The 27,488-nt window shown below is 42.3% G+C and overlaps 4 protein-coding genes across 4 annotated transcripts in view; 1 reads left to right on the plus strand and 3 right to left on the minus strand.

Annotated features, from left to right (window-relative positions):
* Positions 1–1,797: 1,797 nt before the first annotated feature.
* On the minus strand, positions 1,798–5,945 carry LOC310799368 (putative aminopeptidase NPEPL1; the record flags this gene model as incomplete). Its single annotated transcript, XM_083661958.1, has 4 exons — positions 1,798–1,956; positions 3,669–3,845; positions 4,320–4,443; positions 5,914–5,945. 4 exons carry the CDS (start codon positions 5,943–5,945, stop codon positions 1,798–1,800), a joined length of 492 nt encoding a protein of 163 aa, XP_083518084.1.
* On the plus strand, positions 5,483–8,257 carry LOC310799369 (uncharacterized protein; the record flags this gene model as incomplete). Its single annotated transcript, XM_083661959.1, has 6 exons — positions 5,483–5,548; positions 6,010–6,610; positions 6,756–6,792; positions 6,920–6,992; positions 7,105–7,303; positions 8,250–8,257. Exons 2-6 carry the CDS (start codon positions 6,061–6,063, stop codon positions 8,255–8,257), a joined length of 867 nt encoding a protein of 288 aa, XP_083518085.1. The 5' UTR covers positions 5,483–5,548; positions 6,010–6,060.
* A 2,923-nt stretch (positions 8,258–11,180) lies between these two features.
* Positions 11,181–22,144, minus strand: npepl1 (aminopeptidase like 1). Its single transcript, XM_083661756.1, has 12 exons — positions 21,937–22,144; positions 19,662–19,847; positions 18,457–18,627; positions 17,710–17,799; positions 17,522–17,603; positions 17,131–17,273; positions 16,629–16,706; positions 16,390–16,490; positions 15,469–15,592; positions 14,565–14,741; positions 13,892–14,002; positions 11,181–12,168 (listed from the first exon to the last, which is right to left on the minus strand). Exons 1-12 carry the CDS (start codon positions 22,084–22,086, stop codon positions 12,010–12,012), a joined length of 1,572 nt encoding a protein of 523 aa, XP_083517882.1. The 5' UTR covers positions 22,087–22,144; the 3' UTR covers positions 11,181–12,009.
* Positions 22,145–26,156: 4,012 nt separating this feature from the next.
* ankrd52b (ankyrin repeat domain 52b) overlaps positions 26,157–27,488 on the minus strand; it is a 40,501-nt gene continuing 39,169 nt past the window's right edge. Inside the window, exon 28 of the mRNA XM_083662018.1 lies at positions 26,157–27,268. Coding sequence (XP_083518144.1) covers positions 27,024–27,268 — 245 coding nt within the window. The 3' untranslated portion in view covers positions 26,157–27,023. The remainder of the gene's footprint in view (positions 27,269–27,488) is intronic.

Below are 27,488 nucleotides of genomic sequence, written 5' to 3' on the forward strand. Positions count from 1 at the left end.
CCCCATATCTAGAAAATACATTATTTTACATCTCCGACATAATGTGGTACTGTATAATAATTAATTGGATTTATGTGTCCGCCCTAGTGCCACCGTTGGCCCGACCATGTATGCCCAACCATTTATACAGCTTATCGAGCCAACCTTGTGCCACCCTCGGCCCAACCATGTATGCCCAACCATTTATACAGCTCATCAAGCCAACGTTGGCCCAACTACGTTTTCAGCTGCCGACCAATGCAGACATATTGCCAACGTTGTGCCAAGGTGTCATTGCTATCTGGGGTGGGTCGTCACAAAAGCTAAAATCTGATCAGATGGGGGTCCATGGTCCAATTTGTGTCCGTTTAGGGGTCCTTGACGTGACAAAATTTGAGAACCACTGGTGTAAATTATGGACATTAAGTTTAATTAATGTCCATAACAGAAAGTTCATTTGAGGGATTACATATTTTCTCTTCATATATCCACCCAAAATGCCACTTGATGCAAAGTCCACTGAGTCATAAGTGTGTGTCCTTATCACTATGAAATCTGCTGAATGTGAAAACCCGTATCCATACAGCTCTTAGTCAGCATAAAGTCTTTCAAACATCTCAAAGCCTCAGAATGGCATCTACTGTATATTACACCTGCCCTGGACTTTGATCTCATAATCACTGCATTATTTGAAACCCAAAAAGGCCAGAGTCAACGACAACATCAACGAATAAGAATAACAAGAGGATTATTTCACAATGGTCAATCACTGACAAGAGGTGGGGAAAAGAATAAAGCATGAGTGCTGGAGTGTCTTGACAAAGGTAACAGAATATCCATGCTGCTAATGCAACGGGAATGAAGCATAAAACCAACATTTTGACAGAAAAGGACATCTTGACTTTTGGAGTGTTTTAATTCACAAGCACACCAAGGTCAGATGGCACTACCTTTATTGAAGGGAAAATCGATTGTCACATAGGTGGTGGGTCAGATTTGAGTTGGATTTTTTTTAAATTTATGTGCCCAGCCTGAACAAACAGGATTGCAGACAATGTATCTTATGAATACTTTGTGCCGACAAAAACGTATTAAGACATTGCTAGTTAAGAACCAGGCACCGTTATGAAACCGCTACAAACAGTATTACGCACTGCCTCGTTCTAAGCAGTTCGAGGTACCCAGTTTGGTTCAGAGATCACTCTCTGCATCATTATGGTCAGTCCACAGTCCGACTGCACAATGAATACAAAGTGCACAGTGGTGCTGAACTAAACAAGCTTCACTGAGCCATTACTTCCCACAAGGTCCGAGATTGCAAGTATGTGATCAGTGGAACAGCTGTCTGCACATCTAAGACGGAGTTTGTCTCACATCTATTGAGTTTGTAACACTTAACAATCAAATCAAATCAATATTTCAATATACATGCACGATTGGCCAATTAGCAAAACCTGAATGAATCCAATCAAGAAAAGCCACCTGCTCTTTTAAGATTTTATAATCAATACATCATCAAGAGCAACTGAAGAGTGGCAATACAAGGTGATCAGTGCAGTAAGTACAAAGTCATGTGGACCAATAGGGGCTTGTAGTTTCTCATCACAATGGTAACACATTTGATTTACCGCTCCAATTACTTTTTAAATGTTCGATTATCCGGTTTATTCACTGAAGTCAAATTTCATTACACACAGTTTCAAACGGGGACTGAAACAAAAGTCTGCATACTCTCTTTCGTCCTAATGGACGAGGACTTGCTTTAAGGGTGACGGTGTCTGGTGGCAGTTACGGTAGAGACGTCAGACCACACTTGTTCTAGATCAGTCTTCTCCTTTTGCAGTCCCGCTCCATCTGGTCTCCTGAGATGGCACCCGCCACACCCAGAGGAGACACGTGGTTGAGCATGGCGTCGTCGGACGCCTGACCGAACAGAGCCATGAGCAAAGCAACACCGAAGCCTGTGGCGCGCTCCCCCTGAACAGAAAGAAAGAGTCAGGTGCCAATGCAAAGTGTCACAACCTTAACACATTAGCCCCCTTTCCATTACAATCTTCTCGAGTTGTGCTCAACCTCCCTGTGTGTTATATGGACAAACGTCTCCTGTGTTCCAACTGGCATGAGGGGAGGAGATGACGACAGCATTTTAATTTTTGAGTGAACTGTTCCTTTAACATGAAACCTAAGGTCTTGTTTGGGCTGAAACCTATACAGTCTATGGCTGAAACCCAGTTTTTGAGATTTTCAACAATGTGATCATATTACAATTTTTTTTTAAAGGGGGGAAAAGGAGTCTCCCTCTTCTAAAGCCACCTACTGTATTTCTGAAGAAAATGGTGAAAACGACATACCCAAACTAAAATGCTTACTGTGGCTGAACCGCTAGGGTTGACCTTTTCTGAAAGGTAAGACTTTGAAGTTTCTGTTCCAAGTGTCAGAATGACTCTATGTGTAACTGACCCTGAGTAACACCAGCTCAAACACAGTGGTTGATTTTCGCCTAGAATAAAAAACACTTTTAGAGTGTAAACAGTTACCTGTGATTGTTGTATTTATGGCTAGAAACTCAATGGAGACATAGCCACAGGCCTTACCACATCCCAACTCAAAGAAGATGAAAAAATACCAAAACATGAGTATTTGGCAGTGGTTTTTGTAGGGAGATACCTAGGCGGATTTCCAAAAAGCCATTGTAAAAAGCCATTTGAAAAAGCCAAATAATCTGAAATGTTGTCTTTGTCTTTGTACAAAGACAGCTATAACTTCTGCTCTGTTGATCTGATCAGAAAAAGGAAGATTCAGCCAGTTAATTTGGTATGTGGCATGAACAGTATTGTTCAGAATTAACTACCTAATTAATCACATAAATGACAGTTGAACAGCAAAAAAATCAGAAACGTAACGCCGGGGTTACGGTGCCATGCAAGAGGTTAATAATCTTTGAGAAAATACAGTGACACCAGAAAGAGTGAAGATATGCAGTAAATGTTGTTATTCATTTTCATACTTCCATTTTCCTGGACCGAGGCAGAAGAGCAAGTTCAGGGCGTGTTCACAGTATGGTGTGACCAACAGGGTTTGGTAATTTCCTCACCAGAGACACTAGCACTGTGGTACCGCATAGAGATGATGCAGGCAGTTTAAAATGAAATTCACATTTCTGGAGATACTGAACTCTGTATCACCATGTTCTCTGTAGTACGTAATGATGCACAATAGCAACTTTATATTGAAGACAACAACCTATGATGCCAAAATTGCAACGCCCCCCCCCCCCCCCCCCCGATTTATGTTGACACTCTGCACTATTTAGGGAGGAGAGTCGACTCCAAAAGAGTTGATTCTCAATTCTATCACACTGATTCTGAGAATTGATTCTGATTAACAGAATTGGAGTCGACTCCATCTCACACCTAAACTCATATGAAATGCAGTAATCAAACCGGGATTTAAACAACGCCTGAGGTTTACTGAACCAAATACAATGTGCATGTGATGACAGAGTAAACAGGTGCAGGAGCTATGGGTTCCAAAATGATGTCTGAAAACCAGGTGTCCGCTATGCCCATTTCACTGCAATTCCATTTTTAGGCTGGTTCTTCAAAGCGCTTTCACATGTCTGAAATAAGTCAAAATTCCAACTGTCATGTCTTGTTTATACCATCCGACTTTTTGAGCATGCCACTTACTGCCACAGAGTTCTTCATGTCGGCCACAGCAGAGGTGAACTCGCTGAAGTGCAGCTCGGGGCAGTAGACCAGGGGGTGGGCCAGGTCTCCGCTGCTGCGGCCGGCACGCACGCACGCAGCCTCCCACTGCTCGCTGTTGGTCATCACAGCTGCATGGTATTTCCCTGTGGAGATCCCCTAGACAAAACACGCTTCAGTTAGTGAGAAATATTCTAAAAATTGTCTAATATATTATTGTGCAAAATATAAATTTAAATCAAGCTGCCGGCAGCCCAATGGTGCAGTCATCTTTATTGCAATCGGTTTTCCTCTTTATGAATTTTTATCAAATTAAAATTAAAATCCCATCAAAATCTAATTAAATTAATCTACACAAATTCACACCACTGCTGTTTGTCATGTTTTTATGCATAACAGAAGACCCTTTGAAACACCATTAATATCACTATCACATGGAAAATATTGGATTAACTCAAATACCAAATATGTTTGACTGCTTGCAGGTGCTTTGTTAGCTTGATTTTGCCATTTAATCTAATTGCAGTCTGTTGGTCTGTCTCATGTTAAATCAAGATGGAGGTTGACCATTTTCAAGACTACACAACACTGAATGTAGCGGGTCAGCAACACACACAAGGAGCAGTCACCCACCTGTGCCCCCGTCAGTGTGGCCATATCTAGAATAATGTCAGCTGACAGGTCTTTGTTGGCATACACCACTCCATCAGATAACACCAGCCTGCCCTCTGCATCAGTGTTGTTGATTTGCACCGACCTTGGGGATGAAACGGACGAAAAAATGTTTGTCGTGAATACAGTTTTAAGAAAGAAAGAAAGAAAAAGACATGTTGTACCATGTTGCTCTATTCTATATTGCTACAGCTACATGTGAAGTTTGTTGATGTAGCGTAGTAGTAGTTAGCGTTAAATCTGTGGTTGGATCTTTTTTTTAAGCTATTATCTTAGTTTATTGTTTATTGTGGATCCCCATTAGTCTACACTAGTGTCCTCTAGTATGAGAGTGGCGTCAGCGGAGGACCAAAATGCAAGAATCATTAGCCAATGAACAGCCAGGAATGGGTCTCGCGCTACTTTTGGATGCTAAAATAAAGCCGATAATGTACAATTTGATTAATTTCAAGGGATGAAAAACCCTTTCAAAGTACAACACTGTCTATTTTGATGCAACTCGACAGTGCTGCTTTTTTTACTGAAGAGTTCCACTTTCTACTTCCTGGAAAAAAACTGGTCCATTGGAGTGAATGGAGATGTCGGAACTCTTCTATTATACGGCTCTGGTCTACACCAAAGGTGAGACTACTCTTCCTGGGGTCCAAACACGTAAAATACAAACATAAAAGTCCAAAAGCATTGGAGTAAAAACAACACAACAAAAATAAATAAAAACAAACAAAAAACAAGTGAATCAAGGCTCACTCAATATTCATGTCAATCAAATATTAACAGTATCAACTTCTCATAAACAAAAATAAATGTATCGGTCTTCCTGAGTAATTGCACCAGCAAAAACACTTATCCTGACCTTATTTTTACCATACTCACATGAAACCATCATGTTATGATTGAAATACTTGATTACAATAATAATGTGGTGATCGTGGGTTTCCGCTAGGAACTGATGTGTGGGGTTGTTCCTGGGGAACGGTGTGTTAGTGGGACTTGCTGTCTTGAGTGTGATGCGAGTCGGGATAAGCCATAGATATATCGGATAAGCGAGGGAGCTGGAGAGATGTGCGTTACAATACATAATACATAGTTACAACTAGATTGAGCTAACAAGGGGCAGCTTTGTGTTTTGATATGTGTGGAGTTTGGGAACTCACGATCTCTAGCTCAAGTTAGCTTGCTGGACGCCCGAGGTGAGTCGATAACTAGCTAGCTGTTAGCTAGTTTACAATGTGGAAGTTCGCCCACGTAACGTTAGTGGGTGGCTAAATCTGTAACCACGTAGCCTACATGGAAAACATTATTTTCGCCAAAGATCTTATAGTTCCAAACAAGATTGAGTTAACAATGCAGGTCTAAATGTGTGGTATTTAATCTGTGTTTTGGGAACATTACCGTGGTGCTAATAATAAGGGTAAGGTACAGCCTCGTCTATTATTGCTGCAGTACAGTGCACATAATGGATGTTATTTAAACTAGCTAGTTAACGTTACCGACTATGGGAAACGATGCTCTGTCATCAGTTTATACTAAGAGAGTTTGCAAAGTGACATCACACATTGTTCTCTCAGCATATAGGTTGTCAGCCATTATGCTTTGTTATGGTTTAACATGTTTAATGTCTAAATGTTGCTTTCTTGTCCTGTTCTTCAAGGGGAAGGTGCAGCAAACTTTGTGGCTCCACTCCTCCTCCTCTGGGAAAACGATGAACCTCATACCTGAAGTGGATGCAGCCCAATTATTTTATGGCAGCTGTGAAGAGAGTCCTGTGCTGGACGAGGAGCTGACAACGGTAGAGGAAGAGAAGGCTGACAAACAAGTGAACAATACAGAGATGGGGAGAGAGCCAGACAGGTCATCAATCACAGCTGCTTCTCCACCTAAGATGCCCTCACCTGAGGTGGTTGTGAGGATCTCTGCATCCGACCGCTTGTCAGCTGAGATGGCTATGAAGCCAGAACCTAAGATGCCCTCACCTGAGGTGGTTGTGAGGATCTCTGCATCCGACCGCCATTCAGCTGAGATGGCCAAGAAGCAAGAAGCCTCTCCTGGCCCCACAGTGAATAAAATTGCGATAGCTGCCTCACCTAAGAGTTCACGGCGGAGCTCTGTGCGGCACTCCCTCAAGCTGCAGCACTTCCTGGCAGGGCTGCAGCACAGCCGGACACAGGGGTCAGCGCGCCGGGCCTCCAGACGTCCTTTACTAAAGAAGAAGAAATGCACAGGCGACTCCGCCAGCAGCAGTAATGTCAGTGGTGAGTAATGAGCCACATTTGGTGGAATGTTGCCTCAGTGTGGTTTGGGAGTTTGTCTTGCAAGTTCCACACATTAAAGCTGGTTAAGCAATAGGTTATATTGTAATTGTTATTCATTGGCTAATACACCCCCTCCCCATTATAGAGGACCCTTTTATGGAATCTGAAGAGGATGGACAGGCGTAAGTGATGAGTAAAATATTTTTTTTTATGTATGGGTGAATGTGTAAAGGATGATATTATTATTATTATTGTTGTTGTTTTTGTGGGTGTTCCCTGCCTTACCGTCTCTCTGTTTGATTATATCAGAGCTGTTTGGCGGGAAGAGAGACCTCTCTCAGAGGAGGAGAGGAACATTTTTGAAATGAATCCTTCGGAAGAGGTGAGTAAAATATCACTGTTTTATCACTGATGTTGCAACACACACACACACACACACACACTCACACACACACACTGTCCTGATTATTTCTTACCTTTCTCTTTGGAAACAGAGACACACCAGCGGACCGAGATTTCACCGCTGTCAGCAGTGTGACAAAACATTCACAACACTTCAAAAGTTAAAGAGGCATCAGAGAGTTCACTCAGGGGACAGACCTTACTCCTGTCAGCTGCGTGGGAAATCTTTCAGAGACGCAAGAGCACATCAACGCAGCCACACTGGAGAGAAGCCCTTCCACTGTGACCAATGTGGGAGCAGTTTCAGTCGGTCAAGTCACCTAACAAGTCACAAACGCATTCACACTGGAGAGAAGCCCTTCCACTGTGACCAATGTGGGAGCAGTTTCAGTCTGTTAAGTTACCTAACAAGTCACAAACGCATTCACACTGGAGAGAAGCCCTTCCACTGTGACCAATGTGGAAGTAGTTTCAGTCAGTTAAGTCACCTAACAAGTCACAAACGCATTCACACTGGAGAGAAGCCCTTCCACTGTGACCAGTGTGGGAGCAGTTTCAGTGAGTCAGGTACCCTAACAAGACACAAACGCATTCACACTGGAGAGAAGCCCTTCCACTGTGACCAATGTGGGAGCAGTTTCAGTGACTCAGGTGCCCTAACAAAACACAAACGCATTCACACTGGAGAGAAGCCCTTCCACTGTGACCAATGTGGGAGCAGTTTCAGTCTCTCAAGTAGCCTAACAAGTCACAAACGCAGCCACACTGGAGAGAAGCCCTTCCACTGTGACCAATGTGGAAGTAGTTTCAGTCAGTTAAGTCACCTAACAAGTCACAAACGCATTCACACTGGAGAGAAGCCCTTCCACTGTGACCAATGTGGAAGCAGTTTCAGTCGGTTAAGTATCCTAACAAGTCACAAACGCATTCACACTGGAGAGAAGCCCTTCCACTGTGACCAATGTGGGAGCAGTTTCAGTGAGTCAGGTACCCTAACAAGACACAAACGCATTCACACTGGAGAGAAGCCCTTCCACTGTGACCAATGTGGGAGCAGTTTCAGTCGGTTAAGTATCCTAACAATACACAAACGCATTCACACTGGAGAGAAGCCCTTCCACTGTGACCAATGTGGGAGCAGTTTCAGTCGGTCACATAGCCTCGCAGCACACAAACGCATCCACAGTGGAACGGGCTACTGGTGTGTCCGCTGTAAGAAAATGTTTGCTCACTCTAGTAGTGTGAAGAGACACCGATGCGTCTAACCTGCTGAAGAGCGCCTCCACCTTCTGCAGCGGGAACCAGCTTCTCTCTGTCCATCCAAACATTCCATAAATAAAAGTTCAGTGACAGCAAAGTCTGACTGTGCAGAAATATGTTTGTTTCTCAGCCATAAAATCTTGGCATTGGATTGTAGAATGTTAAACTCAATGTAAAAATGTCATTACAAAGTAAATATCATAGTCTGGATGGAGACCTTTACAAATAGCTGTTTGAAGTAAATCACAATTGGTGAGTGTTCTACTGGAAATGTCTGCCCCTTTTGAGGTTTTAAGACTTTGGAAAAAACAAGCGTGGATTTGAACCCGCAACCTACCACATGATGAGAGGCTGCTGCCAGTGTTGGGGAAACTACTTTAAAACTGTAGTTTACCAAACTAGCTACTTCCCAATGAAAAGTAGTTCAACTACATCTTAACTACTCTCAATACATTTTAGCTGGTCAAACTAAAACTACAACTAAAATGATCACAATCTGTCTGGAGTCTGGAATCTCATCACAGAGTTACAACTGAACTGACACCGAGTAAAGTGTAGGTAGTAGGTGTGTGTGTGTTTGATCTAGTAAATTATGCCTGACCCACACTAAAACCCACTAAAAAGCTTGGTTGCAGGCTGCAGCTGAACAGACCTGATCATCTGTGCATGGCAGCTGGGTTATTTGCCTTCTGAGTAAAGGTTACATTTGAAATGAATACAAAGTGAAAATATTTCCTTTCTATTTCAAAATATCCTTTTCACAGTTCCTTGCACAATAGAATAAACCCATCATCACTGTCACTGCCTGAGAAATCTGAATCTACTGAGCTGGGACTATTTAATCATGTTTACAGATGCCTGTCTTATCTATAAGATTCTGCATAGCCTGGCTCCTCCCCCCTTGGTGCTTTTATAAAGCAAAAAACAACCAATGACAGACGATACATTTGAGGAGGTCTGCCTTCAGACAGGCAGCGTTTTCAGTCTCCCATGACAGTGCAGAGACTTATTGTTCTTTTAAAGTCAACTTAAAATCTTGGTTGAGAGACAATCAAGTGTGCGACCATACCCTATAACATCCTGACGTGCTTTGTTTTATCTTTTGTATTGTTATCCCCTGTTATTTTATCTGATTTCTATTGATTTTATGAAGTGTGCGGCACTACAGGTAGCTACAGTGTCTGCTGTTCCTGTTCTAATGTATTTTATGTATTCATGCCTGACCAGGGACTACGGTTGAAAACTAGCCAAGCTGGCTAAACTGGAACATTTACAGAAATGTTTATTAATGTGCGCTGTCCCTGTAATTTTAAACCCAATAAATGAAATGAAACTTTGTTGTCCAGCCAAGGCAGGAAATTTGTCATTGAACATCAACAGCCTCAGGACATCACATACATGAATGAGTAGTGCATTCATACTCATTTGCATTACTGTAGTTTATTGACTATAGATTGCATTTGGAATAATTGTAGATCTTTTTCCCTTGCCAGGGGTAGGCTACTCTAGCCAAATCTAGTTAGATATCAATCTTCTCTATTTGTGTCTAACTAACTAGTTGGCTGTTAGATTAAAATGAACTTGGAAACCTTGTTATTATCAGTAATCTGCATAATGAGCAACTCATACACAGATAAAAGTAACAGCAGGTACTGATATAAACAGTCAATTCCTGTCTATGCCTGTGTGTTTCTGTTTGTATGTTTTTAGTATCTAATGTATGTTTGTTTATTACTGTAAGTATAATATAGTTACTGTAGCTACATAATTCCAGATGGCATTACGAAACAAGGTAATAATGAAATACTAAGTTTTATTTTTTCATTGGTCATTGTAAATAGCCTATTCGTTTTCTCAAGGTTTTTGCACAATTGACACAACTGCTCATAACCAATTGGCATGTTGTAGCTCAATTTGATCTGAAGCTGCATATGTCCTTTTGCAAAGCAAATTGGCCCCATATCTAGAAAATACATTATTTTACATCTCCGACATAATGTGGTACTGTATAATAATTAATTGGATTTATGTGTCCGCCCTAGTGCCACCGTTGGCCCGACCATGTATGCCCAACCATTTATACAGCTTATCGAGCCACCCTCGGCCCAACCATGTATGCCCAACCATTTATACAGCTCATCGAGCCAACGTTGGCCCAACTACATTTTCAGCTGCCGACCAATGCCGACATATTGCCAACGTTGTGCCAAGGTGTCATTGCTATCTGGGGTGGGTCGTCACAAAAGCTAAAATCTGATCAGATGGGGGTCCATGGTCCAATTTGTGTCCGTTTAGGGGTCCTTGACGTGACAAAATTTGAGAACCACTGGTGTAAATTATGGACATTAAGTTTAATTAATGTCCATAACAGAAAGTTCATTTGAGGGATTACATATTTTCTCTTCATATATCCACCCAAAATGCCACTTGATGCAAAGTCCACTGAGTCATAAGTGTGTGTCCTTATCACTATGAAATCTGCTGAATGTGAAAACCCGTATCCATACAGCTCTTAGTCAGCATAAAGTCTTTCAAACATCTCAAAGCCTCAGAATGGCATCTACTGTATATTACACCTGCCCTGGACTTTGATCTCATAATCACTGCATTATTTGAAACCCAAAAAGGCCAGAGTCAACGACAACATCAACGAATAAGAATAACAAGAGGATTATTTCACAATGGTCAATCACTGACAAGAGGTGGGGAAAAGAATAAAGCACGAGTGCTGGAGTGTCTTGACAAAGGTAACAGAATATCCATGCTGCTAATGCAACGGGAATGAAGCATAAAACCAACATTTTGACAGAAAAGGACATCTTGACTTTTGGAGTGTTTTAATTCACAAGCACACCAAGGTCAGATGGCACTACCTTTATTGAAGGGAAAATCGATTGTCACATAGGTGGTGGGTCAGATTTGAGTTGGATTTTTTTTTTTTTTATGTGCCCAGCCTGAACAAACAGGATTGCAGACAATGTATCTTAAGAGTACTTTGTGCCGACAAAAACATATTAAGACATTGCTAGTTAAGAACCAGGCACCGTTATGAAACCGCTACAAACAGTATTACGCACTGCCTCGTTCTAAGCAGTTCCGAGGTACCCAGTTTGGTTCAGAGATCACTCTCTGCATCATTATGGTCAGTCCACAGTCCTACTGCACAATGAATACAAAGTGCACAGTGGTGCTGAACTAAACAAGCTTCACTGAGCCATTACTTCCCACAAGGTCCGAGATTGCAAGTATGTGATCAGTGGAACAGCTGTCTGCACATCTAAGACTGAGTTTGCCTCACATCTATTGAGTTTGTAACACTTAACAATCAAATCAATATTTGAATATACATGCACGATTGGCCAATTAGCAAAACCTGAATGAATCCAATCAAGAAAAGCCACCTGCTCTTTTAAGATTTTATAATCAATACATCATCAAGAGCAACTGAAGAGTGGAAATACAAGGTGATCAGTGCAGTAAGTACAAAGTCATGTGGACCAATAGGGGCTTGTAGTTTCTCATCACAATGGTAACACATTTGATTTACCGCTCCAATTACTTTTTAAATGTTCGATTATCCGGTTTATTCACTGAAGTCAAATTTCATTACACACAGTTTCAAACAGGGACTGAAACAAAAGTCTGCATACTCTCTTTCGTCCTAATGGACGAGGACTTGCTTTAAGGGTGACGGTGTCTGGTGGCAGTTACGATAGAGACGTCAGACCACACTTGCTCTAGATCAGTCTTCTCCTTTTGCAGTCCCGCTCCATCTGGTCTCCTGAGATGGCACCCGCCACACCCAGAGGAGACACGTGGTTGAGCATGGCGTCGTCGGACGCCTGACCGAACAGAGCCATGAGCAAAGCAACACCGAAGCCTGTGGCGCGCTCCCCCTGAACAGAAAGAAAGAGTCAGGTGCCAATGCAAAGTGTCACAACCTTAACACATTAGCCCCCTTTCCATTACAATCTTCTCGAGTTGTGCTCAACCTCCCTGTGTGTTATATGGACAAACGTCTCCTGTGTTCCAACTGGCATGAGGGGAGGAGATGACGACAGCATTTTAATTTTTGAGTGAACTGTTCCTTTAACATGAAACCTAAGGTCTTGTTTGGGCTGAAACCTATACAGTCTATGGCTGAAACCCAGTTTTTGAGATTTTCAACAATGTGATCATATTACAATTTTTTTTTAAAGGGGGGAAAAGGAGTCTCCCTCTTCTAAAGCCACCTATTTCTGAAGAAAATGGTGAAAACGACATACCCAAACTAAAATGCTTACTGTGGCTGAACCGCTAGGGTTACAGACAACTGCCTGACCTTTTCTGAAAGGTAAGACTTTGAAGTTTCTGTTCCAAGTGTCAGAATGACTCTATGTGTAACTGACCCTGAGTAACACCAGCTCAAACACAGTGGTTGATTTTCGCCTAGAATAAAAAACACTTTTAGAGTGTAAACAGTTACCTGTGGTTGTTGTATTTATGGCTAGAAACCCAATGGAGACATAGCCACAGGCCTTACCACATCCCAACTCAAAGAAGATGAAAAAATACCAAAACATGAGTATTTGGCAGTGGTTTTTGTAGGGAGATACCTAGGCGGATTTCCAAAAAGCCATTGTAAAAAGCCATTTGAAAAAGCCAAATAATCTGAAATGTTGTCTTTGTCTTTGTACAAAGACAGCTATAACTTCTGCTCTGTTGATCTGATCAGAAAAAGGAAGATTCAGCCAGTTAATTTAGTATGTAGCATGAACAGTATTGTTCAGAATTAACTACCTAATCAATCACATAAATGACAGATGAACAGCAAAAAATCAGAAACGTAATGCCAGGGTTACGGTGCCATGCAAGAGGTTAATAATCTTTGAGAAAATACAGTGACACCAGAAAGAGTGAAGATATGCAGTAAATGTTGTTATTCATTTTCATACTTCCATTTTCCTGGACCGAGGCAGAAGAGCAAGTTCAGGGTGTGTTCACAGTATGGTGTGACCAACAGAGTTTGGTAATTTCCTCACCAGAGACACTAGCACTGTGGTACCGCATAGAGATGATGCAGGCAGTTTAAAAATGAAATTCACATTTCTGGAGATACTGAACTCTGTATCACCATGTTCTCTGTAGTACGTAATGATGCACAATAGCAACTTTATATTGAAGACAACAACCTATGATGCCAAAATTGCAACCCCCCCCCCCCCCCCCCCCCCGATTTATGTTGACACTCTGCACTATTTAGGGATGAGAGTCGACTCCAAAAGAGTTGATTCTCAATTCTATCACACTGATTCTGAGAATTGATTCTGATTAACAGAATTGGAGTCGACTCCAAACTCTGGAAACATTTAAATGACTGCCTCGGTCTGATCCATTTCACAAGTAGGGAGGGAGAAATTCATGGCTCACTGTTGACTGCCAACCAGGGTAAAACGTACATTTTTGTGTCGATTTTCATTTAGAATCTGAATCGATTTAGTATTACATTAATTCCGGTGGGTGGGGCGGTGCGGGGGCTGGTGGGAGGGATTTGCCACTTCGCCAACCAAAGGACACCGGCACAAAACCAGGGAGCCAACAGATAGCATGGACCTGCACATCAAAGAGCGAGGCACTCACAGCATGGACAGGGGAGGCGATGTCCACGTGGACCCAGACACCGGGCCAGTCGAAGCCCAAGTGGGAGCCAATGAAGAGGCCAGCGCACGAGCTCTGGGCATTCTCCCGGTCCTGTCCAACACAAGACCAGCATGACAAACCTCAACAACATCCCAAATCACATAATAAACAGCAGTCACCAAATACTACTTCCTCATGAAATATAAGTTGGATAGTGAGAGATGCTTTTTATTTACAAAAAATGACATGTAATGGAAGTATGGCAAACGGAATACTGAGGGTCTGTCTGGCCACAAGTTATAGTCTTCTCACAAAACCCAAATTGGATCTAATACTAGCCAAAGTCCCATGGTTTAGACTATAAATTAATAATACCATTTTAGAAATTAATACATACCTAAAATCATATGAAATGTAGTAATCAAACCGGGATTTAAACAACGCCTGAGGTTTACTGAACCAAATACAATGTGCATGTGATGACAGAGTAAACAGGTGCAGGAGCTATGAGTTCCAAAATGATGTCTGAAAACCAGGTGTCCGCTATGCCCATTTCACTGCAATTCCATTTTTAGGCTGGTTCTTCAAAGCGGTTTCACATGTCTGAAATAAGTCAAAATTCCAACCGTCATGTCTTGTTTATACCATCCGACTTTTTGAGCATGCCACTTACTGCCACAGAGTTCTTCATGTCGGCCACAGCAGAGGTGAACTCGCTGAAGTGCAGCTCGGGGCAGTAGACCAGGGGGTGGGCCAGGTCTCCGCTGCTGCGGCCGGCACGCATGCACGCAGCCTCCCACTCCTCGCTGTTGGTCATCACAGCTGCATGGTATTTCCCTGTGGAGATCCCCTAGACAAAACACGCTTCAGTTAGTGAGAAATATTCTAAAAATGGTCTCTAATATATTATTGTGCAAAATATAAATTAAAATCAAGCTGCCGGCAGCCCAGTCATCTTTAGTGCAATCGGTTTTCCTCTTTATGAATTTTTATAAAATTAAAATGTAAGGAAAAAAGCTTTCGCACACCTAGGCTCAACAGGTGCGTCGGAGAAGGGCAAAAACCGACACAGTACAAGAATAAACTCCCGCACACTGTCTCCACATGCAATTAAAAGTTTATGTCAAAGAAAAAGAACAGCATTTCGGTCGTAAGACCTTCATCCGATTCCTCTAGAGGAATAAAATTAAAATTAAAATCCCATCAAAATCTAATTAAATTAATCTACACAAATTCACAACACTGCTGTTTGTTTTTATGCATAACAGAAGACCCTTTGAAGCACCTTTACACTATCACATGGAAAATATTGGATAAACTCAAATATCAAATATGTTTGGCTGCTTGCACGTGCTTTGTTAGCTTGATTTTGCCATTTAATCTAATTGCAGTCTGTTGGTTTGTCCTGCATGCTGGCTTCACCCGCCACCCTGATTTGCACGGTAATGAATTCGCTGTTCAACGTTGGTCTGCTTTCTTACCAGGTCTCATGTTAAATCAAGATGGAGGTTGACCATTTTCAAGACCACACACTGAATGTAGCGGGTCAGCAACACACACAAGGAGCAGTCACCCACCTGTGCCCCCGTCAGTGTGGCCATATCTAGAATAATGTCAGCTGACAGGTCTTTGTTGGCATACACCACTCCATCAGATAACACCAGCCTGCCCTCTGCATCAGTGTTGTTGATTTCCACCGTCCTTGGGGATGAAACGGACGAAAAAGTGTTTGTCATGAATACAATTTTAAGAAAGAAAGAAAGAAAGAAAAAGACATGTTGTACCATGTTGCTCTATTCAAATCTAGTCCTTCCATTATGGAAAATTGTTTGTATTGTAACTATGTGTGCAATAAAGCCAGCGTATGCAGTAATAACACCTATCATAGATGACAAAGCAGAAACAGCAGCATGTGAGAAAGTGGCGTTGCATGTTAAAGGAACACTCTGCCCATTTTCAACCAGCTTTGTATCATTAGAACATCAGTAGTATATCAGAAAACTGTAAACTGTTTTGAAGTCTGTCATTTAATTTGACAGTTATTGAGTGTTAAAGTGTGGACCAGTGACATCACTGGTCCACACTAACTCAAATTAATAACTCATTAACTCAAATCAACTCTCAATAACTGTCAAACTATTCATCATTCATCTAGTTTGACAGTTATTGAGAGTTGATTTGAGTTAATGAGTTATTAATTTGAGTTAGTGTGGACCAGTGATGTCACTGGTCCACACTTTAACACTCAATAACTGTCAAATTAAATGACAGACTTCAAAACCGTTTACAGTTTTCTGATATACTACTGATGTTCTAATGATACAAAGCTGGTTGAAAATGGGCGGAGTGTTCCTTTAAGGCTCAACACAGTGCAGACTCATTCCAGTTGACGGGAATGGGAAGTAACGGCAGCAAGAAAACACTTCCGGTCAAATCAGGAAAGCTGAGCATCAAGTGGGCAGAAGGGAATGCCACATTATTATTGAAAAGATTCTCACTTTCCAGAGTAGAGAGTGTGGATGTCATCGGGGCGTGTGGCAGTGGGCCCAACAGCATTCTCTGCCAGGCAGAACACTGCATGGAGATTGTCCTTGAAGCCCTGAAGCAAAGAGAGGAGCAGACCGACTTTCTCAAAAAGGTTTGATGGAGGGGAAAAAACCTACGGTTAAAATGATAGCCATCGCAACTAACAGCAGTACACCTGCTGTGGGTTAGACCATCCATAGAGTCGCCTCACCTGTTTAATAGTGGCTTTGAAAGCTCCCAAAATGGCAGCAGCTCCGCCGCAGTCTCTCTTCATCCCCGGCATTGAGGTCTAGAAAAAGATATCGAAGACTTCGCGTGACGTGACAAATTCATTTGACTAGAACTCCCATCATAGATTTAGCAGTGACCCAGTGATCCATACACAGCACAGTGCGATATATATTTATCCAGATGTGATCAATATATAGAAACTGCGGCTGAAGTGGATGATTAGCACATTGACATTCTCTGGGAACCATGACATAGATTGTACAATTGAGCGTTTCATAAATCGCTGTCTCAAAGCAGGGTAAACACACGCGTAGACCTAAAACATTAATGGTTTCCGACTTCCATTCGATTTAGGTGTTCCAGTGCCAGGGCCCTCATTAATGCTATTGCTTACACCTGTGTTTACCCTGCTTTGAGACACAAAACGGCTCCTGTGAAAAGGGTGTATAAGGAAAAAGCATAGTAACGGCTCATATTCCTACCTTTCCCTTGATGCTGAGGCCTCCAGTGTCGTACACGATGCCCTTGCCCACCCATGCAATGGTTTGGGTAGCGCCACCTGGTGTATGGCTCAAGACTGCTAGAGCAGGGGGATTCACTGCCGCCTGGCCAACTCCATAAATACCTGACAGCATAAAGTCCGAGTGAACAGATGCAGCATTGATACTACCAATAAAGGTAATTTGCACATACATCATCTGTTAGATTAAAGGCAATTAAAACGCTATATACATACTCTTTGAATGCAATTTCCAAGCCAACTTTAAATTACATTTTGACAATTTTCCCTGGTGGCTCAAAATTACATTTGGGCAGACTGCCCTAGATTTTGCAATGCAGGAAAAACCCTGCATACATCTACTGACATCGTACCTCCAAAGCCTTTTTGTTTCAGTTCCTCTCCACGAATGATCACTGGGGTAATTCCCAGTTCAGTGCCCACAGCCTTGATCTCCTGTCAAACAAAGATGGATGACGTGTCAGTGACAAAGAACAATCATCAAGACTCTTTGGTACCTTTTCGGAAGGATTAGAAATGTTCCACTATCTGTTTGACTTACATCTAAGAAGTGATCTGTGTTCATCTCGTTGCATGGCGTGTCCACGATGCGAGCTGCCAGCCTCACACCATCTGCAGCGCTGGAAAGACACTGAACAGAACCAGGGACTAAACTAACTGATAACAATATCTCATTTGCTCTGTGAAAGTGTGTAAAACTAGTGAGCAGTACCTGGAGCTCTGTGAGTAACTAGTGAGCAGTACCTGAAGCTCTGTGAGTAACTAGTGAGCAGTACCTGAAGCTCTGTGAGTAACTAGTGAGGAGTACCTGGAGCTCTGTGAGTAACTAGTGAGCAGTACCTGAAGCTCTGTGAGTAACTAGTGAGCAGTACCTGGAGCTCTGCGACTAACTAGTGAGCAGTACCTGGAGCTCTATGAGTAACTAGTGAGCAGTACCTGGAGCTCTGAGTGTAACTAGTGAGCAGTATCTCGAGCTCTGTGAGTAACTCATGAGCAGCACCTGAAGCTCTGAGTGTAACTAGTGAGCAGTACCTGGAGCTCTATGAGTAACTAGTGAGCAGTATCTCAAGCTCTATGAGTAACTAGTGAGCAGTACCCGGAGCTCTATGAGTAACTAGTGAGCAGTATCTCGAGCTCTGTGACTAACTCATGAGCAGCACCTGAAGCTCTGTGAGTAACTAGTGAGCAGTACCTGGAGCTCTGTGAGTAACTAGAGAGGAGTACCTGGAGCTCTGTGACTAACTAGTGAGCAGTACCTGGAGCTCTATGAGTAACTAGTGAGCAGTACCTGGAGCTCTGTGAGATCCAGAGGGCTGCTCTCCTGGCCGACGATCACAAACTCGACAGTGACCTGCTTCTTCTCAGCCCTGCGTGAGGATGCCGAGCGGCGGGAGAAGATGGGGAAGGCCCGGGCGATGGCACAGGAGGACGCGAAAACATCGGAACGCTCGCACACCATCTGCAGAGGAAAGAAACACCCGTGTCAACTAGGACTGCAACTTACGATTTTTTTCATTATTGATTAATCTGTCGATTATTTCCTCGATTAATCGGTGACTTGTTTGCTCTATAAAATGGTGAAAAATGTCAATCAGTATTTCCCATCTGATGTCCTCAAATGTCTTGTTTCGACCACAACCCAAAGATATTCAGTTTGCTGTCATAGAGGCGTAAAGAAACCAGAAAGAAGCTGGAATCAGATAATTTTTTACTTTTTTCTTTTTCTTTTTAAAGCAGCTACGAGCAAGATTTTCGATTGTTATTAAACAGTCTAAATTTAATATCGATGCCTCACATCTTACCTCTAATATTATGAAACGGTTTGCGGCACCACAAAATTACTAAATTACTAAATTACTTTCAAACAAACTGTTAGAATATAACGAGAGATGTTCGCGAGAGCAGAAAGTAGGAGGGCAGCTGTTTTGGGTCTGTTGCTACGGCCGTAAACCGTTTCGCAAACCGTTTCATTTCACTTCCTGATGACACCGGCCCGCAGACAGACTAATCATCAAAAATCATCAAGACAACACTCGCCGATTCACTCTGCTTTCAAGCGAGACTACTCTGCGTTGGTCTCGTCTAATATTAGAGGTAAGATGCGAGGCATCGATATTAAATTTAGACCGTTTAATAATCGAAGATCTTGCTCGTAGCTGCTTTAACTTAAAACAACTAATTGATCATCAAAATTGCTGTCAATTCATTTTTCTGTACATCGACTAATCGTTGCAGCTCTAGTGTCAACCTCTCAACGTTTTAGAGGTTGGAGAAACTGTCCTCAACTGGACGACCCAGATTCAAGCCAGATTCAACAAAGCGATCTTGAGCAAGTCACCGAGGGAGGGTATCCCTGCAGAAATACCAGCTAACACGGCTCTCTGTCCTCTCTGGAGGAGGTGAGCCTAATCCCCCCCTGAACTGTCTGGGACCAATAGAAGTTATCACATAAAAAGTGAAAAGAAGAGATGAAATCCTGGTAAAGACACTGACCAAGATGCAGCGATTGTTCCCTCCAGGCAAAGAGGTGCGGACCAGTCGGGAGACAAAGTTGGCAGAGGAGGGGCTGTTGTGTCTGCTGACCCGTGGAGGGAGCGCCGCCACTGCTGCATGGTTCAGGTACAGAGGACAGGTGTCTGTGGGGTTTGGGTTCAGAGCGCTGAGAGCCGCCTGCCACACCTGAGACAAGGCGAGAGACGACAAAACATTTTACATTCGTTTTTTTTAAGTGAATACAGATGTTCACATAATTTAGTTTAAAAGGAGAACTTCACTGAAAAACATTGCTGATTTATTTTTGCACATGATCTCACAAATATCCCAAAACTGCAAACCGTTTTGCAGGCATTCGTTTAGTTTGACAGTTATGGAGAGTTGATTTGAGATCAGTTCAGTTGTGGACCAGTCATTAATGCGTAAAATGACATCAGTGGGCCACAACTTAACTCAAATCAACTCTTCATAACTGTCAAACTAAATGAATGTCTGCAAAACTGTTTAGTTGTTGGATATGTGTGAGATCATGTGCAAAATATTTATTGCATTGCACCATTGTTTTTCGGTGAAATTCTCCTTTAAGTGAGAGAAGCAGCTGAGCCTCCAGCCAGATGTGCACTTAGGCGTGGCATTTGTGTAGAATAGATTAAAGCACAACCAGCAGAATACAGATGGAATATAACCTAGCAACCACCGTTAAACACCAAAGAAGAAGAAGATATATCCTAATTCAAACCTTGACTTGAGTTACTGAAAAGGCCACAATCCCTTGACATGTGACTCTGTAGTCAGTTTTAATTAAAGGAAATCTCTCTCTTTGATATGAACTGTCCTTAAAATGGTGTCAATGCAGTTATACATATCAGAAATGATTGGTGCTGCTGAATATACTTGCATTAAGTCCATGGCAGATGTACAGAAAGGATATCCCATCTCATTTATATAAAAGATGATATTGATATTAGTCTGTGATTGTGAATAATGGCCAACAGTGATACATTGTCATTGTATGACTGGATTACTCAGTAGTGTAAATGTATGCTCGATTGTGATTTGTATTATTATTACGTTATTATGATATAGCCCAATACATTTGACAAGTAGGCTGTAGTTGATTAACAAGATAAAGGAGAAGGTACACACCTTATCAGCCCCAACCTTAAATTGCCTACAATCAAGGACAATGCACACTCAATATTATGGCAGAGGACAGGCCAGTAAACACGAACAACTGTCTCTGGAAGCCAGGAACTTGGGGTGTCATCAGGTAAAGTAAGTGTGTGTGTGTGTGTGTGTGTGTGTGTGTGTGTGTGTGTGTGTGTGTGTGTGTGTGTGTGTGTGTGTGTGTGTGTGTGTGTCTGTGTGTGTGTGTGTGTGTGTGTGTGCGCGTGTGCTAACAACGATTAACTAGAGAATTAACCTTTTTTTTTTAGTCTACTAGATGAAAATTAGCCATCGTGGGAGTGGCCTTCAGAATTACCCATCTGATTTCTAAATATACAGCTTCAGTCTGGCAAAGTCCGGTTACCACTCGGGAAACCCATTAACACCACATTACAGGAGGGCGTAGGCTAGACTAGAGGAACATAATCCTTGGAAGGCGATAGGCTGCCGCTACAGCCTACTCTGTTTCGACCTTACAACACCAAATCAAGTCTCCCTTATAGAGACTGTCTTGCACAACAACCTCTCAGGACTTTGCACAAGGAACTCCCAACACCCTGGCTGGCTGCCTTACAATATATCATGGTTGCACTGACTTGTGTGGCTGATCCAATGGAGAATCGAACCTGCTCCATCACTGAGCTGGAGCTACTCAGGATAAACCGAATAGGCCTACACGATTACAACACGATTACCTCATAATGATTAGGGAAACCCTAAGTAACCCTTTGACTCTGATTATTGAGTGAGTTTTCTACTTCATATGGAAGGACATAATTTCATTGTGGCCATGTGGCTTTTGGGATACACTAATTGTATACCTAGAATTACATGTTACTTATTAGAAACAAATTAAAATAAATAAATAAAATAAAATCCAACTTAATTTGCCAAAATTTACCAAGTAAACTTGAGATGAGAGCATTTTGTTTGACATGAACGAATAGCATTCGTCATTTACATCTTCCACCACTGATAACAACCAACAGCCTTATGTGATGTAATTGGGGCTCGATTTGGTTTTGGCTTTACGCAAGCTAGGGTTAGCCAAGCGCTAACGTTAGCTATCATCACCCAAGAGATCATGCATAATAATCCATAACAATACCTCTCTGCTAATGCCTGGTTGCAGCTTCCCCTTGATTTGGCTCCAGTTGACTTGCTGCAGGTTGCTCTGCTGTCCGAGTATCAACACAGGACGACTCTGTGGCTCCGAGTCACCGGCAGATGCCTTGAACTCCAGCACCACGTTCGCCATTTTTGTGACTTGCCAACAGGAAGCGGCTGCGCCTGCGCATTGAGCGAGTGGCGTTTAGCTGCGCTGCAGGCGAGTGTTCCTAGAAACCACTGAGATGAACCTCTTATGTCCATGGGTGATGACCACGCCCTGAACTAATTTGATTGGTCGCAGCCACTGCTTCTTCCTGAAAACGTGCAGCAAGTAAAACAAATAATGTTTAAGATTAGGGTTAGGGGGAGGGAAATTCAGCGTAGAGATTGTGCGAATAGATAGGCCAAGGCCTAAGGGTTTTCAAAGTTACTAATAAATCAGCTTTGACTGGGAAACGAACCCCAGCGGCCAGATTGGAAGGCAAGTACCTTACCCATTAACCTACGAGCTGCGGCACAATCTACCCTGAACTTCCCTCCACCCTAACTAGTCTGGGCACCTTCCACCCCGCTTTTTGTCATGGGGGCGTAAACCCCGGACCCAGAATTAACACCGGATGGCAATGCGCCTAACAACGTCTTTGTTGCCGTTAGCTTGACGCGGTGATGTTACCTAAACTAGAGTCTGATCAAAACAAAGCTAGCGTTACATAAAACAAAACGTTTATGCAATATGGCATCTCCGCCACCACCGCCTGACACACCGGTCAAAACGGTGAAAGAGGATTCTGATACTTGGGTCAAATTGTCAAGTTAACGTGAAAGTTGACGAGCTAGAAACGCTGCCATCCGGTCTAGGGCGGGCTCTAGGCGGGAACCAGTAGGGTGACAAAATCAATTGTGGGCGGGAGCCAGGCTCTTTCTCGCCGAGAAGAGCCTGGTGACGCGAGGTTAACCCTAACCCTAATCTTAAACATATATTTTCTTTATTTGCTGCACGTTTTCAGGAAGAAGCAGTGGCTGCGACCAATCAAATTAGTTCGGGGCGTGGTCATCCCGCGTTTCACCTAGGAATAAAAAACTAGCGCACTGCGGTGCAGTCAAGCAGACGGCAACATCTATAAAAAGCACAGCGGCACTTATACAGTCCTTTTGCACACTATGAATTGTTAAGTCTAATTGAAGATTTGCCCAGCATTTTAAATACAGGACAGCAATTATAGTTTATCTGGCTGGAGCCGATTTCTTGTCATAGTGATGTCACTCAAGCAATTGTGTGTCACCTTATTGTAGTAGCACGATTATTACTTTTGTGCCGCATGTTGATAATCACCCCTCTGTGCTACTTTTTACAAAATTTTACAAAATGAATACTTGGCCCCTCTCTATAATCAACAAAAAACAATTTTTCTAACAATGTATATCACCCATGGTGGGATGCCACCATTAGACATATGGATGGACAACTTGTACTGTATTTGTATATTTAGTGGTGCAGCTGCTTGCTTCTATAACGGACTCACCAGTGATTTATGACAGACACACTGATAGCCTGATGATGTCTGCACTGCTTACTTCTCACCTGGGTGTGATGATTTTTAAAATGACTTATTCTTCTTACATTTGATTTGACACCATGGGAATCGTTTGGGACAGGGACAAGAAAAAATCACATCAGTTGTCAGACGGTATTTATTTATTTTGTTCACATGTCAGGATGTGGACTTCAATGCCATCCACAAGTCAATCACAATGTGCTTGAGTATTCAACAGTCCACCCAACCTACACCCTGAAATCTCACTGAGATATATAGAAGACACCCGATTTGTTGGCATGAAAAGCTTAACTGGAACAATTCTGACAAACACTGTGTAAAGCAGGGGTGTCAAACTCATTTTAGTCCACGGGCCACATGCGACCCAATTTGGTGTCAAGTGGGCCAGACAATTAAAATCAATAATCAAGAACTTATAAATGACAAAACCTCAAAAGGTTCCTGCTTATCTAAGTGTAAAGAATTACAGGCACAACCCTACAACACCTAGGGTTATCTCAGATACCATCAAGCACATTGTCGACTGTCTGTACTGTGCATTACAATCAGGGGTGTAGTGGAGGGTCAACGCAAGTAAACAATTTACCCACCCCTTTGAAATGAGACAGATAGTTTACTCACCTATTCAGATCAACTGTATCAATCAATGAGGGCAAACAAGGTGGGTAAACAAACTACTCACCTTGGATAGTTTACCCACCTGTGCAATTCTCTATAGTCAAGCAAACGTAAGGAAAATAGCTGACTATTTAGTGATTAATACAGATAACATGAATAGGCGACTTAATATTTAACTTGCTCCTGAAACCTGCTACCTCTTAGCCTTAACAAGTGCATCACATTGGATTGAAGGACTTCTCAGTGCAATATTCACACTTTGCAAAGGCATCCTTTGGGCATTGGACCCTTTGGGGGGCCGGATCTGGCCTCCGGGCCGCATGTTTGACACCCCTGGTTTAAAGCATGTCACTACAACCAAAAGTTTCAAGTGATAATCTCAAAGATTTTCATGTAAATAAATAAACGCCAACTGAGTTAACCCATTGGTGATTGAGCCTATGGCCCATTGATGGATTGTATTTTCAGTATTGCATTTATAAACTGGTTGTCTCCGGTGTGTCGCCAAAGAACACAACTGAAATCTTCAAGATGATCACTTTAAATCTGAGAAACACACAATGGGAAGTTTCACAGATTTTTGTCAGTAAGGTAATTGCGTACAGTTGAACAAAGGGATGAACAATCACACAAGCTTGATTTCGACTATTTGAAGGTTTGTAAAATTACCTTTCTGTTATAGAATATTTGCATAGACCTAATACACATAATAAATGCATTTCGGTGTTTTTTTTTCGCACCACAAAATGTGGATAAAGGGGATACTTTTTTTTTTAAATCAAATGTAAACTTTGATGTTGCAGTGCAAATAATTTAAACCCCATTTTAAATGCTGTTATTGCTAGAGGGAAAACTGAAAAACAGCACGGAAAAGGAAAAAATATCACAGGCTGTGTGTGTACCAATGCGACAGAGGGCCTCAAGATAGCTTTGGCTCAAAAGAGGAGAGCAATGGAGTCATCGTAGCTAGCCAACTGGACACAAGCCAGGGTCTGATCAGGCCCCGCTGGGTCACCTGGAGGAGGGTGTATGATGTTGAAAGATCCAGGAACATCACCGAAGATGTGTCCAGTGGCATCAGTAGATGAATGTACACAGTGTATCAAATTACATAGTTACCATTAAATGCTGAATAAAATGCTGAATAATATATTTAAAGACAAAGGCAGTGATATCTTAGCAGCTCTATTAAATGTAGCTTCGTTCATCTTAGGTGTGCGAACAACAAATTTAACAAGTTAAAAATAATAAGTAAAAAAACAAAACATAAGACGTCTGTAAGCTCTGCCAATGTTTCTTATTGCCCCTGTTTGCCTACAGAATAGTTCCACAAGAGCTGCTTTGATTTTCAGTCTCAAAGTATTTGTGTATATATATATATATATATATATTCCATAGGCAGAGATTTGCTTACTGTCTTGAAATACCGGACACTTGCCGTTCTCCTTCAGTGACAGTCTGATACTCCACGGATGGAGCAGGAAATAAAAGAACTCGTGCAGAAAATCAAGTTAAAAAAAAATCGTGTATTGAAAACAGTGACTGACAACTAAAATTCAACTTGTGGTGGTGTATTGATAACATTATAGTGACAACACAAGGTCAAACGCCACACTTACCAAGGACACACAAGGCACTTGAAAAAGACTACAAACAACTACATCCCTTTGTTCTCTGATCGTCAGATGTGCTCTTATCATTATATACTAGAAAACTTGCGCGCTCGTTTTGCTAGCTCGGCATGCACAACCTCGCCCGCAGCTCGGCTGCTGCGTGGCCTCGCCTGCCCTATTGGCATGTGCAGCACACAATTGCTCAACTTCGCATCACTGATGACATCACTCACTGATGACATCACATTTGCTCGAGTGACCATCACTGATCACATCGTGGAGTGCTTGAGTGACATCACTCAGCGCACAATTGCTCATCTTTGCACCACTGATGACATCAGTGAGTGATCAGTAGTGAGAGAAAATTAGTTTGCATATTGACTGATGATGTCATAGACAGTGACATCATCAGTGACATCACAATTGCTCGAGTGCCCATCACTGATGACATCATCGAGTGACATCACTGATGATGTCATAGACATTGTGACATCATCAGTGATATCATTACTGACCAAAATCATCACAAACCTCACAATGTGGGACCAAAATCGCAGACAGAAAGACAGACACTTGCTAAATTTTATATAAATGATGATATTTCTGCAGAGTTCTTTAATTTGCCAATTTTCCTCTCTTCCTCACTTGAGTACTTCAGTTATATTTGACTTCAGTTATGTTTTACACCTACAGTACACATGAAGCCATGTTTACTATCACCTGAGGTCAATTCTCACTCAGTCATTTTGGATTTTCAATTACAATTTCTTTGTACAAGTAAAGAGTTAACTTTATTTCAAGAATTATACTAGGCTTATACTAGTCTCAATAAACTATACCTATATAACTATACACACACACACACGCACGCACGCACACACACACACACACACACACACACACACACACACACACACACACGCTTATAAATCTGTTATTTAAACAACACTGACATGTAACTCCTCAAGGTCATGATGATATTATTAGAAGAACTCGATTATTTCAGTTTCACCGTCTCTACTGCACCTTGGGCAGGATTAGAAAATAGGATAAAATAGAGTATTATTAGGATAAAATAGAGTCTTATTAGTTGCATAAAGTTTTACAGCACCAGTTAAGATTTTTCGAACATTTAACGAGAAAAAGTATCAATATGCAGAAATGCACTTGCGCACACACACATGCATGGACGCACAGGTGCGTGCACGCGCACCCACACACACACACACACCTCCTAGCTGGACTCGAACCAGTTGAGACAAAAGGGAACAGAAGAAGGGACCTGGGATGGGTGTCGCTCAGTCAGACACCCCCTGCAGGCTGATTGTGCTTTGGCGCTCCTTAACGTAAGCGTGGCACAGCTTGCCATTGGCCATGGACCCACAGGTGACAGAAATGCCACAGTGTTTCAGGTTAGGGTTGAAGTGGGATGCTGCGACGGCGCTGGCCTCTTTGGGAGGGAAAGGCTTCATGGTAGAGAGGATGAGGGCCAGACAGTCTGCCACATCCTTGTTTGGGGCGCAGGCCAACGCCGGCGTATGGCCTGCAGAGGGAGCCAGCAAACAGGCAAATTAATCCTCCAGCCATTTCACATGCTGTAGCCATCAGTGACTTACTGTATGTTTGGCAGACACATGAGATAACTTTACACCCTTGCACAGAAATAAGACTTTTATGTTTACTTGTTTACAGTGTTGGGGAGGGTTACTTTTAAAATGTATTTCCACTACAGAATACCCACTTTTAAGGTCCTTACACATCAA

This window comes from Poromitra crassiceps (genome assembly GCF_964638095.1).
Source record: "Poromitra crassiceps genome assembly, chromosome: 27".
NCBI classification, from domain to species: domain Eukaryota; kingdom Metazoa; phylum Chordata; class Actinopteri; order Beryciformes; family Melamphaidae; genus Poromitra; species Poromitra crassiceps.

What these genes read in the sequence shown, in the direction of transcription:
- npepl1 (XM_083661756.1), bottom strand. Translation starts at nt 22,086, where the DNA reads ATGGCGAACGTGGTGCTGGAGTTCAAGGCATCTGCCGGTGACTCGGAG. An exon ending in AACCAGGCATTAGCAGAGAG is followed by an intron (nt 19,848 to 21,936) that starts GTATTGTTATGG and finishes GCCTTGTCTCAG; the next exon opens with GTGTGGCAGGCGGCTCTCAG. An exon ending in CACACTCTCTACTCTGGAAA is followed by an intron (nt 15,593 to 16,389) that starts GTGAGAATCTTT and finishes TTCATCCCCAAG; the next exon opens with GACGGTGGAAATCAACAACA.